General features: G+C 40.2%; 1 protein-coding gene across 2 annotated transcripts; it reads left to right on the forward strand.

Moving 5' to 3' along the window:
- The first annotated feature begins 514 nt into the window (after window positions 1-514).
- Window positions 515-6,274, forward strand: LOC147423165 (uncharacterized). Of its 2 annotated transcripts, XM_086501372.1 has the most exons (6): window positions 621-969; window positions 1,107-1,242; window positions 1,539-1,668; window positions 1,962-1,998; window positions 5,530-5,758; window positions 5,921-6,274. In XM_086501372.1, the coding sequence occupies exons 1-6, from the start codon at window positions 766-768 to the stop codon at window positions 6,028-6,030; spliced, it is 846 nt and encodes a 281-aa protein (XP_086357498.1). In that variant the 5' UTR covers window positions 621-765; the 3' UTR covers window positions 6,031-6,274. The 2 variants fall into 2 exon arrangements, with proteins under 2 accessions (XP_086357499.1, XP_086357498.1); XM_086501373.1 differs by lacking the exon at window positions 1,962-1,998 and having other exon boundaries at window positions 515-969.
- Window positions 6,275-18,226: the final 11,952 nt, after the last annotated feature.

The raw sequence follows: 18,226 nt of genomic DNA on the forward strand, positions 1-18,226 counted from the left end.
ACGCTCATAAAAAAATATCCCTCGTGTCATGCTTGCCTCGGTAGGCACATGCTATGACCAAAAGATCACAAGATGGATGCAAAGATTGGTCCAAACAATGAGCTAGCTAAATGTCGAACTTCTCTATGGTGGCCTAGGGGGTCAACACCGGCCAAGGACCCCCACGAGTGCCTCTAGCAATCAAATAAAAGCTTGCTAATTGCGAAAATCCCGAGCATGCAGCTGCTAACACGACACACTGATGTCTAGTGGAGCAAGAGGTATGACCTCCAGCTTAGCAGAAATAATGGATAGACACGAGCTATGCATATGATTACAATTCTATAATTATACGTGAAGGATTAAGTACTGTTTTAGTGCGTACGCCCCAACCTGGTCTTTTTCTCTCTCTCTCTCTCTCTCTCTCTACATCTCTCTCTCTCTCTCTCTCTCGCGCTGCACGCTCACACAAACACAAACACAAACACAGAGGAGCATGGATGGGGGAGGCGATGCTCTTTTTGGGAAAGGTAATTGAGGGCGGTCACATGCGAAGCCGCATGTGGATCTTTTGATGAGCGATGGCCGGCTGAAGAGGCGACGGGAGGAAGGCGGAGGGGCCGGCATCAGAGAGGCAGCTCCTCTGCATGTACGCACATAGAGAGAGAAACACACACACAAAAGCCAGTTTATCAATACACTATTATACGCAAAAAGAGAGAGGATCTCTCTCTCTCTCTCTCTCTCTCTCCCAACGAGCGCGCGCACACACACTCTCTCTCACACATGGCACACAGGCCCAGCAGCGGAAGCAGCAGCTCTAGCCCCGGCGCTGGGGCGGACACGAGCCTGACCAAGATTTTTGTGGGCGGACTGGCGTGGGAGACGCAGTGTGAAAGCATGCGGCGGTACTTTGAACAGTTTGGTGAGATTGTGGAGGCAGTAGTGATTGTCGACAAGCACACAGGCCGCTCCAAGGGCTATGGCTTCGTATGTACTCTCTCTCTCTCTCTCTCTCTCTCTCTCTCTCTCTCACACACACACACACACACACACAGACACACGCACCATTTCTTGTTTAGTCTGCTCGTTTTTCCTTCATTGAATGCCCCCATTTCTCTCTGCAGGTCACCTTCCGTGAGCCCGAGGCTGCTCGGCAAGCCTGTATGAACCCTGCCCCTTTCATTGACGGTCGCCGCACCAACTGCAACCTTGCTGTGCTCGGTGCTCATCGCTCTCGGCCTGCCTCCCCTTTGTTTCAAGGCAATCTGACTTCCCTCTAATCATCATTAGTAAAGTCATAGCCTTGATTAGGAACTAATTCTTGATTAGTCACATTTTCCTCAACATAGATTGGGCTCATTGGTTTTCCTGTCTTTTGATTTGGTAGGGCAGTTTCCTTATAATTAATCAGATTAGCACTAACACCGTTTGATTAGATGCACTCACTAATTGAAATGGTATTTATGTATTCATTAAAGTGGGCTTTTTGGTTGAACTTCTGATTAGTGGTATGGATTTTGATTTTCTTTTTCTCTTCCCTGTGTTTGATTTTGTAGGCACTCGCTTCTTGCCGTTAATGGGCGATTTGAGCGGGCAAGCCGTAATTGGAGGAGCTCCACAATTTGGGCACCCTTTGCCATTTCCTTACCATCATCAAGGATATCCATATCCCTCTCCACTTCATGGGTAAGTGGTGCATTTTTTCTGTTCTTGGCGAGTCGTGGGGACGAGGGCAATGTTGTTAAGCACTTTTATGAAACTAGCTTGACCACACAAAAGAAAAACAGAGAAGAAAAACATTCCAGAATTGATAATGAAATCTTTAAAGATCATAGGGAGACTTTGAGATGATTACTAAGTCAATGGTGTAGGAATTGAAGATGCAAAGGGCTTAATTTTTTTCCTTGTTTTGTCTTGACTCTCTCTCTCTCTTAATAATGTGTTTTTTTTTTTGCTGTGGGTGATATGTGGGGGCACAGGTATCCAGCCTATTCAGCAGAGTATTATGCTTCTCCGGTAGGTTGCCTTGCCGACTAAGTTTATAATACGTGCGCGCGCGTGTGTATGTATGTATATTCAAGCTTAAAGAGCTGGCCCCATTTTATCCCCTTTTGATCTTATCTTCCTTTTGGTTGCATAATGCATCTATCCATTTGTTTGTTAATGTTTTCATTCAATGGGACCCCCCCCCCCCCCCCCCCCCCCCCCCTTAGAGACAAAGCCCTCTAAAGTAAACATCTGATTTTCCACTTTCTTGTTGGCTTTTATGTGATTTAGATGGCCAGTCTTTATATTTTATATGTTCATGTCATGAAGTACCTATGGGTATGTCTCCCTAATAATGTTGAAAAGCAATCCTTTAAACAATACCAAAAAACCTTAATATTGAGCTCTTTGCATTTTCATGTTTTTGGGGACGAGGACAGTGGGTCGTTAGGTTTGTTTTCGACGTTGAGGGGGATCGATAGTGATAGACCATATCGAACGTCGCGGATAGGTGTCTCAAGCTTTATTTTAAAGGAGCTTACAATTGAAAAGTTTTAAATAACAAACAATATATATGGTGAATTCAACTCATGTTTTATCGCTTATAGTTTCGGTTGCATTATGTTTTAGATAAAATAAAAGAGAGAAGATTAATGACAATTTCTCTAAGCGGACCTCTCTATGAAGAGAGACCATAGATATACCGTACATTTTTCATAAGGCCTCTTATAAAGTCTTCTTTTCTCCTAATTAGCTCACATGAATGATGACATTTTTTGACGCTCTTGGTAGATTACAATTTAACCCACCATAAGAAATCTATTTTATCTGATTTATATGAAAATTAGGAAATGATTTTATTGTTTGGGTGCGGAACTTTCATATTGAAAAAGGAATTGTAGCACTATATCTCAATAAAATTGAGATCATGGAACGTTTTGCGCACAATTTACTAAGTTTACTAATAGTAAATTACAAATTGACTCATTATCAATGCATGATAGAGGATGTGAAAAACTTGCTCTCAGGGGTGTTAATGAAACTGTCGATAGAGTTTGAAAAGTGTTGCTCAACATACGGTGCCACAACATTGAGACGCCTAGATTGCACGTGGGTGTGTGGAAGTGTTCAGGCTCCTTGTGAAGTTGGTGAAATTGTGAAGAATAGGAAACTTGAGTTCTCAATAACCCTAATAACCCTCATGAATAGCGCTCTTGATAACATAGTGTACCAAGGAGGAGTGAAAGCTTTTGTGTTGATTGCTTTGGTGTTTTTGTGAGTATTACAATTTCTCTTATAATCCATAAGTTCAAACTTTTTTGACCTTATAAAGGTATATATGTTGTGGTGCCTTTTGAAGCAATGTACTACCATAGGATTTTTTCTATATTTCAAAGAGTGAGAATTACATGCGCAGGAGGGGTTAAAAAATGAAAGTTTTAAAAAAAGTTCCACGGAAAGAAAAGGGATCTTTTAATTCATAATGAAAAGAGTGCTTGTGTAGAGGGTTTTTATAAATATCTCTTGAATGCAAGTGCCATAGGTGCAAATTGGTGTTTAAAGCTCTCAAATTGGGTTGAGTTCATGGTCATGCACGAGGGGCATAGTGCTTCCTAGTGAACCCTTCGGCATAGTGCCACGGAGTATGGTGCATGAAGTGGGGCTAGCATGTCTAGATGGGTGATCCCTATTTATCCGCCCTTCGTGCGGAACTAAACCATCCAACATCAAATTTGCATCTAAACCATCCATTTCTAGAATCATATGTAAAGTGATGGCTGTCAAACTAGGCTTGCTCATTCCTTGTGCATTAGGTTGTGTTGGCATGATAGTTTTAAGAAGAAACGAAGCTGATAGTAGGTCGTGAGCAAGGTTACATAATTTTGTGAATTTATCATCCAAGACATTATATTCAATACGGTATTTATTGGTCATCCAATACTAACATATTGATTGCTGATGTTGCTGCTTTTAAATACCATTGTATTTTAAGATTGATGAGCCAAGCTCACTGTCAAGGAAGGCCTTTTGATTATGAAAGATGACGAGAGAGCCCCGCTTTTTAAAAATACCTATTATTGGCGAAGGCAACTACTCTACGAAGAAATTCTTGACTTCTAAATTTTGATTTTGCATGCTATGTAAGTGTGAGAACCTATATTTCAGCAAACATGCATCTCTCTCTCTCTCTCTCTCTCTCTCTCACACACACACACACACACACACACACACACACACACACACACACACACGCGTGCGGACACACTCACACACACTCTCACTCTCACACACACAAAATCACATGCATGCCAGAGTCACATGTTATACATATATTTGGTTCTATAGATAATGTATTTTATGGTTCAAAGTTAAGGACTGGTACCCTACAACATGTCCACAAGAGAGGGGGTAGCAATTATGAGTTTATCCCTCCCATAGAAACGGGAACGGGGGCCTAGGAATGGGGAATGGTCGTTCCCGGAATGGGATGGTCCGGAATGGAAAGGAATAGATGGCTGGATGCTTGAATGGTGGCGTTGTTCTGATGGCATTGAATTGACGGCTGTCCAGAACAGCACAGGGAAGGCTAACTTTTTTTTTTTTGGAAACCCTTTTAGGGCCATTTTCACCATGGCTTTTGGGCTCCTTTACGGCCAATTTGGAGGTCCCCATAGCGTACAAAAGGAGGGCCTCATGCTTGGCCTCTTCAACCTTCATTGTTAGAGGCTCAAGCTCCCTCTCTACTCTCATAATTTATTGCCTTGAGGCTTATATCCTAACACTCTTTTAGGGCCATTTTCATCATGGCTTTTGGGCTCCTTTAGGGCCACTTTTGTAGGCCCCCTTGGCGTACAAAGGGAGGGCCTCAGGCTTGGCCTCTCAACCTTCATTAGTAGAGGCTCAAGCTCCCTCTCTACTCTCATAATTCATTGCCTTGAGTCTTGGTTGTTAACTCTATGGAACATATGAAAAATTGAAAAAAACTGATTTTTATCTTTGCCGTCCCGACCCCAACCCCTAACGTTTGCCGCCCCGACCCCGACCCCGACCCCGTTCTCTGTTCCATGTTTCTATGTCCCCTCGTGTGTGTGTGTGAAGAGAAGTCCCATCAAAGCCACTTCTTTACACTCACCCCGTCTTGTGGGGAGGGTACCTTATTTTCACAAATGTGGGCGACTTTGTTGGTACCAAATAGCACCATCACATTACCCAATAGACTAATTGATTAACCAAATCTTTTTGGAGATGGAGGATTTTTGGGACTCAATTGGTGATTATTACTTGGCCTTTTTCCAATATCATAGACTCCAGGAAGCAGAACTTGGTGCCCAATACAGTAATATAAACAAGAGAGTATTAGGTTAAGCTCGAATCCTTTTGTGCATGTATGCATACTTCCATGCATGTGTATGTGTACAAGTACTTATTTGTGTGCGTGTGCGTGCGTGTGCACCCGTGTGACTCTTTATTAAGAGCCTTGAAGATGTTGTTCTGACCTTTCAAGTGTTGTCATGCATGTGTTTGTACACATGTATGTGTTTTGTTTGTTGGAATGTGCAGACGATGTACAATCCATATGCTAGCCATCCCCAGCAATTGGGTGGAGCAGTGTATCAACACCAAGTGCCTTTCTCACCGACTTTTCAGCATATCCAATCTCAAAATATGCAGCAGCAATCAGCAGGCCAACAAGAGCCCCAGGTTCAACGTGGCGGACCATTCGCAATGCCTCCATCTCCTCTCAACCTGCCCCCTTACTTTTTCCCTCCTCCCTTCATACAGTCTCCAGGTACATGTGAAACAATAACCCCCCCCCCCCCCCCCCCCCCCCCCCCCCCCCCCCCCCCCCCCCCTCCCGCTTTCAATATTGAAAGAAACATGCATGCACACATGACAGGCATACATACAGCAACTTTTTTCCACAGATCTTTTCTTTACCTTTTTTTTGCAGGTCATCTTTCCCCCAGTGCAAGCCAAGACCCTTCGACCTCTCGTCTTGTTTTGCAGGCTCCGCCTTTTACACCAGCTGGAGGTGGCCCTGACCATCAATCTTCTGGTTGAGATGGCATCACACACATCATGTCAAAGCCCCTTCTTCCCACCTCTAGTGACCCGTCGACGGTTTCCTCAAGAGCCACACTTCTAACAGCCACAACCCTCGATCAAAACACCTAACACTCGGAACCCACACAGCTTCCTCCTCATTGTTTCTCAAGCTCAAAACAAAAAAGAAAGGTACTACTTGTGAATATTGCTAATGTGAGCTAGTATAGCTCCTCTCTACCAAAAGGTTTTTGGGGGCTCCTATTTGTCTTATCTCGTCGAGTCGTCGTCAACATACTCAAACCACATGCCCACATGCACATGCATATGTGAGCATGTGGGCGATAACACTCTCATGTGCATGGTATCACACCCACCCTTTAAATGACCATCTTGTGTATTTCCCCCTTGGAGAAATAGAAGCACTTTAAGTAGGGCTGTGGAGCTCACACAACGCGGTAGAAAGAGCATCGTCAAGTAGCAATCGGTCTAGAGAAGACTCTCCTCACTAACTTGTACAAACTCCCCTGGAGAAGCTTCACCATACAACAAAACCAAAGATGTCCATTTCATCCATACAGCGCAGCTCTCATCCTTGTTTTTCATGTACCCTATTCAAATTTCATAGAACACACACTCCATACACTTTACACATGAGGAGTGCGCCCATTACATTAATGGAGACTAACAATTTCTAACCCAAGAGAACTTTGTAAATGGTCATAAGAGTATCTGAGCTCTTTCAGCGCAAATTTTGGGTTTAGTTTTTTCCATTTTGGCATGCATGGCAGGAGGGGTTAGAACAGGATTAAAATCGCGGCTGTCGTAAGGTAGTCTTTTTGGTCATGTTTTATTTGGCATGCCAAGTTGAGGATGGTTTTGAGAGAGCTCTCTCTCTCTCCCCCTTTTTTTTTGGTTTTTGGAAATTATGCGCTCTATTTACATTATCGATGGTACATGGAGAGCTCCACCTCTAAGCTCTTGGCTGGGTATAGTCAATGCATCTTCTAACATCCTATTCTTCAGCAATTGACTAGGAAAGGATGTTGAGAAGATAACATGCTTCTCGTACATGACTATGTTCGTGGCAGTCCAAATGAACCATATGTACCATTCCGTGTTTCAGACGCGAGTATTTGTAACAGGGAATGATATTTCACGCCCGTTGCCGTTCCTCGATCCAAGTTCCGATTTCCCGTTCTGGGTAGCTATGAACAATTATCAATTGATAAAAAGGAATGAGGGTGTCGTAAAGACGGGGAACTCGGCAGCGAAGAAGTGGTTGACCTAGAACTTTGGAGTACCTTCGTACAAATCAGCTAGCATTCATATCCACCTCTGTTGCCATGTGAACAAGGTGAAAATTCACAATGGCGTGTGTGCGAATCACTACTCAATGCCCCTATGTAGGAAAACTGAAATAAATGTACTCTCGTAGCGAGGCCTACATATACAAGAGACAATGCTTAGTTAATGCCTCTTAGGGTTGAGTCGTGCTGAAGAGGAGTAGGGGTAGTGGGTGGATAATGATGCAAAAATCTCACTAATTTTTGAAGCTGTGCATGAATGTAGAATTAGTGATTTTCATGCAGAATTAGTGATGCTTTAGGGAAACCCCAAAGGGGACTATTTTTCTCACCTCTAAGCCAATAGATGTGGTGGTGGTTGCCCTTATTTGCAACATCGTTTTTTCCGTAAGGGGTGTGACCACATTCTTTCAATTTCTTTCGATAAACCTTGATAATCCTACTAGCATCTAGTGAGAGTCAGCTCTTACAAGGAGGAGGAAAATAAAGAGTGCCATAAAGAACTTGCCATGTGGCACTAATTGATGAGCTTTCTTAGACGGTCCACGATTGCTCCCAAGAGTCCACAACCACCTACTGCAGGCGAATAAGGTGCACATCTCAGAAGCACTTTCAATGTAGAGCGACTTTGAACTACCCCTGAGACTTTGATGAGGCTATCCTGTAGGGATGCTCTACTTTGAAAGGAGGGTCCTTTGATTTAGATGCCCCTCTATTTTGCAAGGCCTATGTGAATGTCCTCTCGGACGTACGAAATACTTCCTTTTGGTACATTTTTCGGGCATTATTCAATAACGTTTGATTGGTTGAATGTTGGGATGTATAATGTATGGTATAGAAATAGCTCTCTCTTTTACATTCAAAATAGTTCGTGAGCTGAGTGAGTTGAAGCATTTGTGGGTGGATGTGATTCTCAATGATCTCTCTCTCTCTCTCTCTCTCTTGCGGGAGCGCCCACACACATAGATGATACTATGTAATAAATGCAACCCGTCCCAAGGGTAGGCAAAAAAGTTGGTAGGATCGTGTCATGTGGATATGTATTAGGATGGCATTTAAGACTTGTAAAATGAACTACTCTTGTGAATGTAATGCTAGCAATCTTGCCTTATCACCTGAAGAATGTGGTGTTATGATTAGAATGCCTTAGGAACAAGCAATGGCGCTCTTTTTTTGTGATGAAAGAGCTAGATGAGGTGTCTCGTTGGCTGTAAATGTGTACAAGCACATGAATCATATAAGACTTATTGTTGAGGATATGCAAGCAATGGGCCTTCCACATTGCCGATAGTGTGATGGAGATGATGGTAAGAAGGGCAAACGAATAACCATTGTTGGATAGACTCTAGCACATTTTAGCGGTCACAAGTGCAAGTTGGATCATGTCCAACACTTCCAACCCAAGTCTTTATCAAAACCTTGTGAATATAAGATCATCTAGCTCATTCTTTAGACTAGCTGACTGTTCAATGAAAGCATAATATTTTGTTAGATGCTTTGCAAAATTTTGATTAGCGAGCAAGGAGGGTAAGTGCATAAGAGGGAGAGAGATGAGAGAAAAACTTAGGAAGGGTGGACCTCAGCCTACTATCACTTGCAGTAGCTCATTATTTTTTATTATCTCTTGAAGAATAATGTGTAATAATGTTAATGAGAGTGATTGGTGGTCGGTGATGTTGGCAAGTGGCTTAAAGGCATTTGCCCTTCTATTCAATAGTCCCCCGCTTAAAGGCGAATGTGACTTTTAAGGAATCCGTGTAGAGTTTGTATATATACTCAATGCTTATAAACAGTTGTAGTGTGAAAGCTTCTCAAAGGCTAGACCTTCGTAATAAGATCTTTAGGGATGCACTCGATGCACTCGTTCTCAAGCACCCTTTGAATGCACTCGTTCTCAACAAGCCCGATGCACTCGTTCTCAAGCACCCTTTGAATGAAGTCAAACTTCACATCAATGTGCTTTGTCTTTGCATAAAACTCTTGATTTTATGCTACCTTGGATACCACTACGACTGTCACAATGCAAAACTGGGAACTTAATAACTCGAAAAAATTTAACTCATTTGGGATGTTCTTCATGTGGGGAGATAATCTACAGAAGTTTTTTGGTGGTTCAATGCATAGACGTTCTTCATGTGGGAAAATCATACATGGAAGGTCTTTACCTCAAATCTATTCTTTCTGTCTGTAAGCATATGATTGACATAAACCAACACTCGAAACCTTTGGCAACTAGTTTGGATATGACATGATTGCTGCGGATAATCTAATGAGTCTTATTTAAATAATTATAATTGAACAAAATACACTTCTCAAAGATACAAAACTCATCACCCTTATGATTTTATGGAATATGTAATCTTATAAGTTGCATCTTATATGAAGGGAACAAAGGAGGCAACAATACCTATTTCATACACGGTTCAATTCACTACGTCGAATTCATCAATCTTGTTATTGCTTGAAAAACTTGTATATGAGCTGATCTAACATGCTTACCAACTCAACACTATCTTGAGTTGTAATAAATAATGGGTATCACATTTGTCTCCTCTAGCCAAAACCAAAGATCCTTCAAGATCTTTTATGTGCTATTTCCACTTCATGTATGATAGCCACAATCATTCAATTGGCCGGTCAGTTTGAAACATGCATCGAAACATGTGAATGTCAAGATTTTTGAAGTTTGAGCTCTAGGATGCACCTACTTTGTTATTTCTCTAGTAGCATAACTTGACAACGTCACTTTTTTAAGGAGTACAAATAACAATAGAAAAATGTTTTCGCGCGAGAGTTCAAAGATTCTAGCCTTATAACACATTTTGACTATATTTTTTAACAATTTTTAAACATAACAAGGGCAAAAATTTGTGTATAAACATAAACCAATGAACTAAATCCCTCATGAAAGTAGATAATTTGTTGCCCGCCCTTCATTTTTTACCTTTTTGGTCGGTTCTTCCTAAGTAACATCTAATAATTCTTCTCTATGTAGCTTTGCATCTTCTAAAAGCTTACTGTTGGTAAAGATTTTGACTCTTTCGAGTCTTTTATGCCAACTTTTACAGCCTTCTCGCTGTTGTGAGTCCTACTTTGCCTTCACTCAACCACACCACCCTTGCAATGACATGCAAAAGTTCCTAGAGTTTAGTGACACCCAGTCTAGATGGCCAAATTGGCATGAAATTAACATATGAGAGAGAGAGAGAGAGAGAGAGAGAGAGAGAGAGAGAGAGAGAGAGATTTTTCATTATTGTCCTCGACGAGGTCCTTGAAAGTCAAATGTGACCCATGCAACCAAAATAAACATATTGGAATGTGTGTCGAGAAAGCTCACGACTAAAAATGTGGGGAAAGCAAGCTCAAATGTGATAAAAAAATGAGCACTCAAGTAGGGTGTGATGTTCAAACTCGTGCACTTTATGAGGGCATAAAGTGCATAGTCAATGAGGTGCCTTGCTGGTGTCCCAACGCCTTGTGTCGCATTGTAGAGGATGAGAGCTGAGCCGGATGGAGGAAATGGTGCAAATAAAACTCAAGGGGATATGCTCAAGCATGTAAGGATTCCCTCATTTAAAGAAGATGGTTTTGTAGCAAGGGGGAACATATGTGGTGTAATTGGAAGTTGATTTGAAGGGTTTTGCCACATCTTATCCATGTACTCCATGAGTCTCTTCCTACCCATAACCCCAATGGCATGTGATCCGGGCGGAAAGAGTAAGATCATGTGCGGTGTCTGTGTCTCAAATTTGAGAAAGTTCGTGAGGAAATGCTTTTGGACATTCTCAAACTCTTTGCAAGTAGACTTGGAGATGCTATCACCCCATAGCTTAGCTCCATAAAAAAACATTGATGCCACCAAGTTGTCAAAGAGGTGAGAGGTATTTCTTGAGTACCCAACGTCTAATCTCTCCCGCATTGCACATGTTTTCAAATGCATAGTAGGCTCTCTTCCCAGATCCCGAGCATTGCAAAAGCACAAACATTTCATTTATAGTGAGCCGGAACTTCAAGGTGTAATGCCTATGGTGGATAGACCAACGAGGAATTCATCATAATAAGAGATTCATAACAATTAGGAATAAGTAGATTAGAGAGAACGTACTCAATGTAAAAGGAAATGAACTTGCTTGATTGATTAGAATGAGAGAGAGTGTTTACAAGGTTTGGAAAGTGACCATTTATAGGCTTATGGTAGGAGATGTGAAATCAATGATTGGATGGCTATGCACCACAAGTGGAACTAGCAAGAGTCATGTGAGATACCATAAGTAGCATGTGGCTATCAAGTGTGTAGCATGTGTTGAGGTTTATAGGTTCCATATGAAAAGTGTGACTATGCACATAAATGGTGCATGCTTGGCTTAAGGGTTTGTTCTCATCATGAGTGTAAGCTACATGATTACCTCAAATACCCCTGTAAACTCAAGCGTATATGATAGAGCATGGATTACGATCATGGAGTGTAATATGGGTTACTTTGGGTAACTACATAGGGCTCATGAAGATCGAATCTGATGCAAAAAAAATAGTGTAGGTCTTACCTCCAAAATATATGGGTTATGACAGTGTTTAAACACTTACAAATGCAAGTGATCACTTTCTTTAGAGAAATTCATTAGAGGTCTCATCGCCTATGCATTAATTTTCTTGTTGATTTCTAGAATCTTGAGGATTTTGATAATGGTGCACATATGGGTGCACATGGTTTGATTTGTGTTATGTGCACATACATCATAGAAGCACATTTTGGATGTATGATTGATGATATTGGTGCTTTGGTTATGGGGTGGTCCTACGAAAGTATATTGATAGTGTCTATGACCCCTCACAATCTTTAGATTTAGATATGAGATACATAGCATAAATGGTGTCACTTATCTGATGACTCAAGTTTTTGCATACATATAAACTATTAGCAAAGCATGAGTGCTTGTGTTTACGGAATACTAGTTGCTTTGAGTATCTTGAATGCTTGAAGCCTCTTCGATTGATTGCAACTTGGACGTCTTGAATGCTTTGCTGTGGCAATCAAAGGCTTTTCTATTGTATAACCTGTACCTTAGTGCCAAAATTAGCACCAATGGAAATAGGATAGAGGCCAAAAGGTGTGAGAAATTGGGCTTCAAAGCCTAAAATATGGCTATGAGGCCAAGATACTATGGACCATATGGTGTGAAAGCCAAGGTATTGTGAGAACAATGGATTAAAAAGTAAACTCCAATAACCAATAATTCCAAAAAAAGGAACAACATTTCGGATGACAACAAATGTGGTAGCAAAAACTTAACAACGGGTTGTTTTATAGTTTCCAACAAGCTGGTTGCAACAGATGGCAAGGCTAGATGAGGACAATGTGTGGGTGTGAGCATTTGGGGTACTGGGTGATGAAAGGGGATGAAAACATTATGGGTAGCTGCAAATCAAGCAACACAAAAAAAGATCAATGATGAGGCACTCTGACAAGATGACAAGGGTAGCGGGTAGCAAAGTGATGCGCTATAGGCCATTTAGAGTGTGTGTGATGACTTTGCTGATGATGTTAGCGAGGCAATCTCTTGCACGTCGTTTAGTGAGCACAACTCATATGGATTCATTAAAATAACAAAAACTCTTTTGTCTTGTTACGAGGATGGCTCCCACAACCATTAGTTTTTTTAAAGAAAGCATTGAAGAAATCCTCTGTCTTCAAAACCCTACACACACACATCCAAAAGGGCACACACACATTCAAAACAACACACACACAGGTGCGCGCGCGTGCACACACACACACACACACACACACACACTCTCTCTCTCTCTGTCTCTCTCTCTCTCTCTCTCTCTAACAAGGGCATCGGATCATAAAATTAAGAGGCTTATCAAGCATAAAGACACGGGAATTTAATCAACATGGAGAGCTCATGAAGATGTATACGCACACATATACATTGCAATTCTTAATAGACATTCTCAAGGGAAGCAACTTGATTCATAAAAAGTAAAAAATTAAAGAAATGACATGCTCATAATCAAGCAACTCTAATGAAAGAAAAAGGAATACACACCACCTAATGCTCAATCCCAATTAGCTCAAATCACTTGTTAGGAAGTGGCCATGTAGACGTACCCAAATGACAAAGAGATAGAATCAATTTAGTGCTTAAAGAGAGAGCACTAAATTAGGGAATGCTAATTACGTGTTAGCTCTGATACCACATGTAATGCCTATGGTGGGTAGACCAACAAGGCATTCATCATAATAAGACATTCATAACAATTAGGAACAAGTAGATTGGAGAGAATGTACTCAATGTAAAAGGAAATGAACTTGCTTGATTCATTAGAATGAGAGAGAGTGTTTACAAGATTTGGATAGTGACCATTTATAGGCTCATGGTAGGAGATGTGAAATCAATGATTGGATGATATGCACCACAAGTGGAAATGGAAACGATCATGTGAGCTACCACAAGTAGCATGTGGCTATCAAGTGTGCAGTATGGCGTTTAGGGAATGATTAGCATGCGTGTGAGGCTTACTTTGTTTAGAGGAGTTTTGAAGCCATTCACAGATAGCACACTATGCAAGCAAACCTTTTTCAAGAAAATCATGAGCTTTTATGCATCTTCTAAAATATGATCCGAAAGCAATACATTATCTGAATACAACAAAAGCATGATCACCACATTCCCAACCATAACCTCTTCAATGTCTTCTTCTTTCATAAAATCTACCATGTGTTCCAACTCATCTATGAGGAGTCCAAAGAGATTCAATGAAAGTGGGCATCCTCACTTGACAACAAAAGTACTTGTGAACAATTTTAAAATTCCCTCTTTGGTACACACTCAACACATCGTCTTTTTGTAAATACAAGAAATCTCAAGCATATATTCACTTGGTACTTGGAGCTCTTCCATATGTTTTCAAAGATTCTCTAGAGAAACCATATCAAAGCTTTTCTAAAGTCCACCAAGCAACAATACAATTATTTAACTTCAAATGGCTTTCTTCCATGAGAACTTGAAGAGTAACAAAGTGATCCATGGTGCTATGGTGTTTTTGCCCTTTGTATGTTTGCCATTCTTTTCAGTGAGTTTTCAACCCATTTTCTTATCTCTGTTTGCATGACACATCTAATCAACTTTGCCATAAGAAAACCAACCATTATAGCCAGTAATTGTTTACGTTGTTTAATATCCCCCTTTATGTAAAGGTTTGATCCAATGTGTACTCCAATCACGAAGCATGCCATGTTGAAGTGCAAGGTTGATATGTATCCAACATGTGTTACCTTGCTTGTCCATTTGAGAATTTTGGACTTGATACCTTGAAGATATCACGCCTTGCAAGTGGCCTTTCTTAATCCCTCCACATACATCTCCAATGGCAAAGAAGGAAGGCATACATGAAAGAAAACCATGACACAACATTTTTCCTATTAGTTTCTCATATAGATTCTTGCAATGCATATACATGTGATGAAGAGTCAAGTCACCAAAAATTTGAACATACTTTCCTTTTATATTTCTCCAAAATTTACCACATGCTTGTGCCTTCTCTAGAGTTTGAAAAAATTATCAATTTTTCGACCTCAATTTTTGTTTTGGAAAAGTGATTTGTATGCATGTAGATAATTTTGATAGTCTTTCTTATACACCATATTAGAAAATTTGGGAATTTCTCAATTCCCACTTTCAAAATGAGCTTAAGATTGACCAAATATTAGCCAAAGTTTTGAGAGCATGGCTCGAAAGAGCTTTTCAAGTACTACCTTGTGGAAGGAGTTGGCCTTAAAATGTAGTTTGAGATTCGTCTGCCCAGATCTTTAAGACATTGGTGATTCCCAAATTGGCTTTGAAGTCTCAAACTCTCTAATATGGTGTTATTATCTTTGTTTGCATTTAAACTTATCAAGTACTTTTGTGCCTTTTTAATTCCATGTCAAACCATTTTTTCTTTGATCTACCTTTACCTTTATTGATTCCTTTGCAATACATGTGATTCGCAACAAAGAAACCCTTCACATAAGAGAAAATGACTTGCTATAGAACATCCCACTTGTATTCTAGTGTTGGATCATCAAGGAGCTTTATCTTTTGTAACATTTTCTCAACCAAATATATTTGGGTCTCTTTGTACATTTGATATCAACCCATAAAGTCATGTGATCTGATTCCACCCTATCTATATGCATTTTCTACTTGTAAATTTCTTGGTGTCTTTCTAGAAAGATAAACATAAAGTCCTATGATCCGATTCCACACTATCTCCATTGTATTTTTTACATGTAGATCGTTTGATGCCTTTCCATAAAAGATAAACCATGTTCAATGAGAATTTTATTGCTATTGCACATATATAAAACTGACTTTCTATATTGATATGGATCTTTTTTATCACTAAAGATTTGGTTATATGTGTGTACACCCTCTAGTCTGAGAGAGAGAGAGAGAGAGAGAGAGAGAGAGAGAGAGAGAAATGAAATGTAATATTACTGTCTTCAAAAGGCCAAAATGACCTATGAGACCATAAGGTTACATGTGGTGAATCTTATACCAGGTCTGGGTACAAAAAGTACAAAGAACTCAAAAAAAAAGTGGGTAGGGGTGGGGTGAAAGCTGATATAAAGGGAACACACACACACACAAAGAGAGAGAGAGAGAGAGAGAGAGAGAGCGCTATAAGTAATGAACCTAATAAGAAGAACTACATTTGTTCTCATCCCTACTAATGACTTAGACTCACAATAAAATGAATAGATGTCAGTATATAGCCTCATGGTAATAGGCTATCAATATATAACCTAGAAGATGACATGGACGAATATGCTTGTTTCAAAATTCTTGCTTGTATATGTAAGAAAAGCCTCTTGCTAAGAAGGGATGCATAACCTAGTGCATCTCTACTCTATGCCCATTTTAATTGGCCCCGGATAAGGGAAAGCTTGAGGTCTCAAATTCTCCTTTAAGAAATGGTAGAGAGAGAGAATACTTTCATTATTGAAAAAATGAAAAGGAATTTTAAAACTCAAAATTGGGGGGAAACCTTTATATTTTTACTTGGTGCACGGGATGTTACTTTTCAGGGCCCCACATGTAGTGTTGTTTTTAAATCTCTTGTGAGTGTATCCCTTTTTCCAAAATTGTCCCTCCCAACGCACCATTTTTCTCTTTTGGTCCAAATTCTAAATTTCCCTCTGCTCATTTTGTCCTTTCTCTACACCTTTCTCTGTACCATATCAAAATCATAATCTTTCCCACATCATCTCCATGAATCCTGCTAAAAGAGGACATCTCCATGTTGAGTTGGAAGATGAATATTCTCCTCTTTGAAAAAGAAATAGGCTTTGTGAAACTCCTCCTTCTGCCATAGAAGCATTGAGATTAGAACAAAAGAAGCACATTGACCTATGGAAAGATGGTAGATTGTACCCCATAGACTCCTTCACCAAATGCACCCACCATTCTTCAATTGTTCTTTAGTGATGAGATTTGTAGGAAATGGTATGAAAGGGCTATTAGGCTATACAAAAAACCTTGCAGCAGAGAGGGACATTCTTAAGCTGGAAAACCATATGCTACTACATTTTAGAATTCTCTTTTAATCATTAGCTTCAAGAAAGCAAGGAGAAGGTAAAGAACCTATAATCGTTGTTGAACACAGTTAGAAGAAAGAGGACAGAGCTTGGACTTAGACAAAGACAAAGGAAGTTGAAGAATATTGAGAGTCTCAAGCGAGGAGGTGGAGACTGCCGCAGAAGAATCAAAATAGTGCGGTAAAATTGTTTTTTTTCTTTTCAAATTGATATTTGTTTTGAAAGTTGGTATCTTTGGGTGCTATAGTCTTTCCTTGTGTCTACCCCAGGTCCTTAGTTCAAACAGACTGCTCACAAGGAAACGTGAGAGGTGCATCACAATCATTTTGTGAAGTGATTCCACATGTTCTTGCTGGAAACCTATTGAATGAAAGAAGATGTAGGGTTTCTAGGCAAAAATGCATCAATGGATTTTTGCAAAGTTCTACTTTGGACAAAGATGAAATTCAAGGTACTTTGGACAAAGTTGGAATCAGTAGGACAGGTTTTTGAAGCTATTCAAGCTCATCAAGAAAAATTTGCAGGAGTCAAGAGTGAAGGGGTTCTTGCTTCCAAATCCATCATTTGTTCAATAGGCATGGCTCAGAATAAAAGGTCATAGAGATTCTTGGAGAGCATTTCCATATCAATGACATATATCCTAGTAAGAAGAAAGACCTCAAGTTTAACTTGTTTAACAATATGCTCTTTGACTTGAGAATAAAGGGCTTTGATAAAATTTTATGATCTTCAACAAATTGAGGTGAATGGGCAAGCCATTTTGGTCATCAAATTAGATGAGAGTGAAATTGTGAAGGGTAGAAAGCTTGAGAGAGTATCAATAACACTCATGAATAGAGCACTTCATACCACAGAGGGGAAAAAAACCCTAAAAAATTTAGTGTGCAGTCAAAGAAGTACATTTGGTGGTTGGATTCTTTTGAGGTTGATAGTGAAGATTCAAGGTGTTGAATTGGTTATTCCACCACATTAATATCCCTGCTATAATCAAAGCCCTCAACAGGATGGGGAGGAGCGAGATGTTGAGAGCTTTGGTAGGTACAAGGTGGAATGGCACGTGGGGGGGGGGGGGGGGACCTAGAGACACTTAAGTGTATGTACAATGTGTCAAGGGGTGCCAATGCCAAAATCCCCCATATCTACTGCATGGGTGTAACAAAGGACCTGAATCCTGCTAACTAGAACAAATCCCCATATAGACACTCTAAAGATCCAAACTTTTAGTTGTTTCAGATATTCCCCTTTCAAATATCCAACTCTTCACATTGCATGCACTTTGTATAATCATTGAGAAGGTTTGCATGGAAACTATAATCTTTATCAA

The sequence above is a fragment of the Adiantum capillus-veneris genome, chromosome 26, assembly GCF_014529385.1.
Source record: "Adiantum capillus-veneris isolate H3 chromosome 26, ASM1452938v2, whole genome shotgun sequence".
Classification (NCBI taxonomy): Eukaryota; Viridiplantae; Streptophyta; class Polypodiopsida; order Polypodiales; family Pteridaceae; genus Adiantum; species Adiantum capillus-veneris.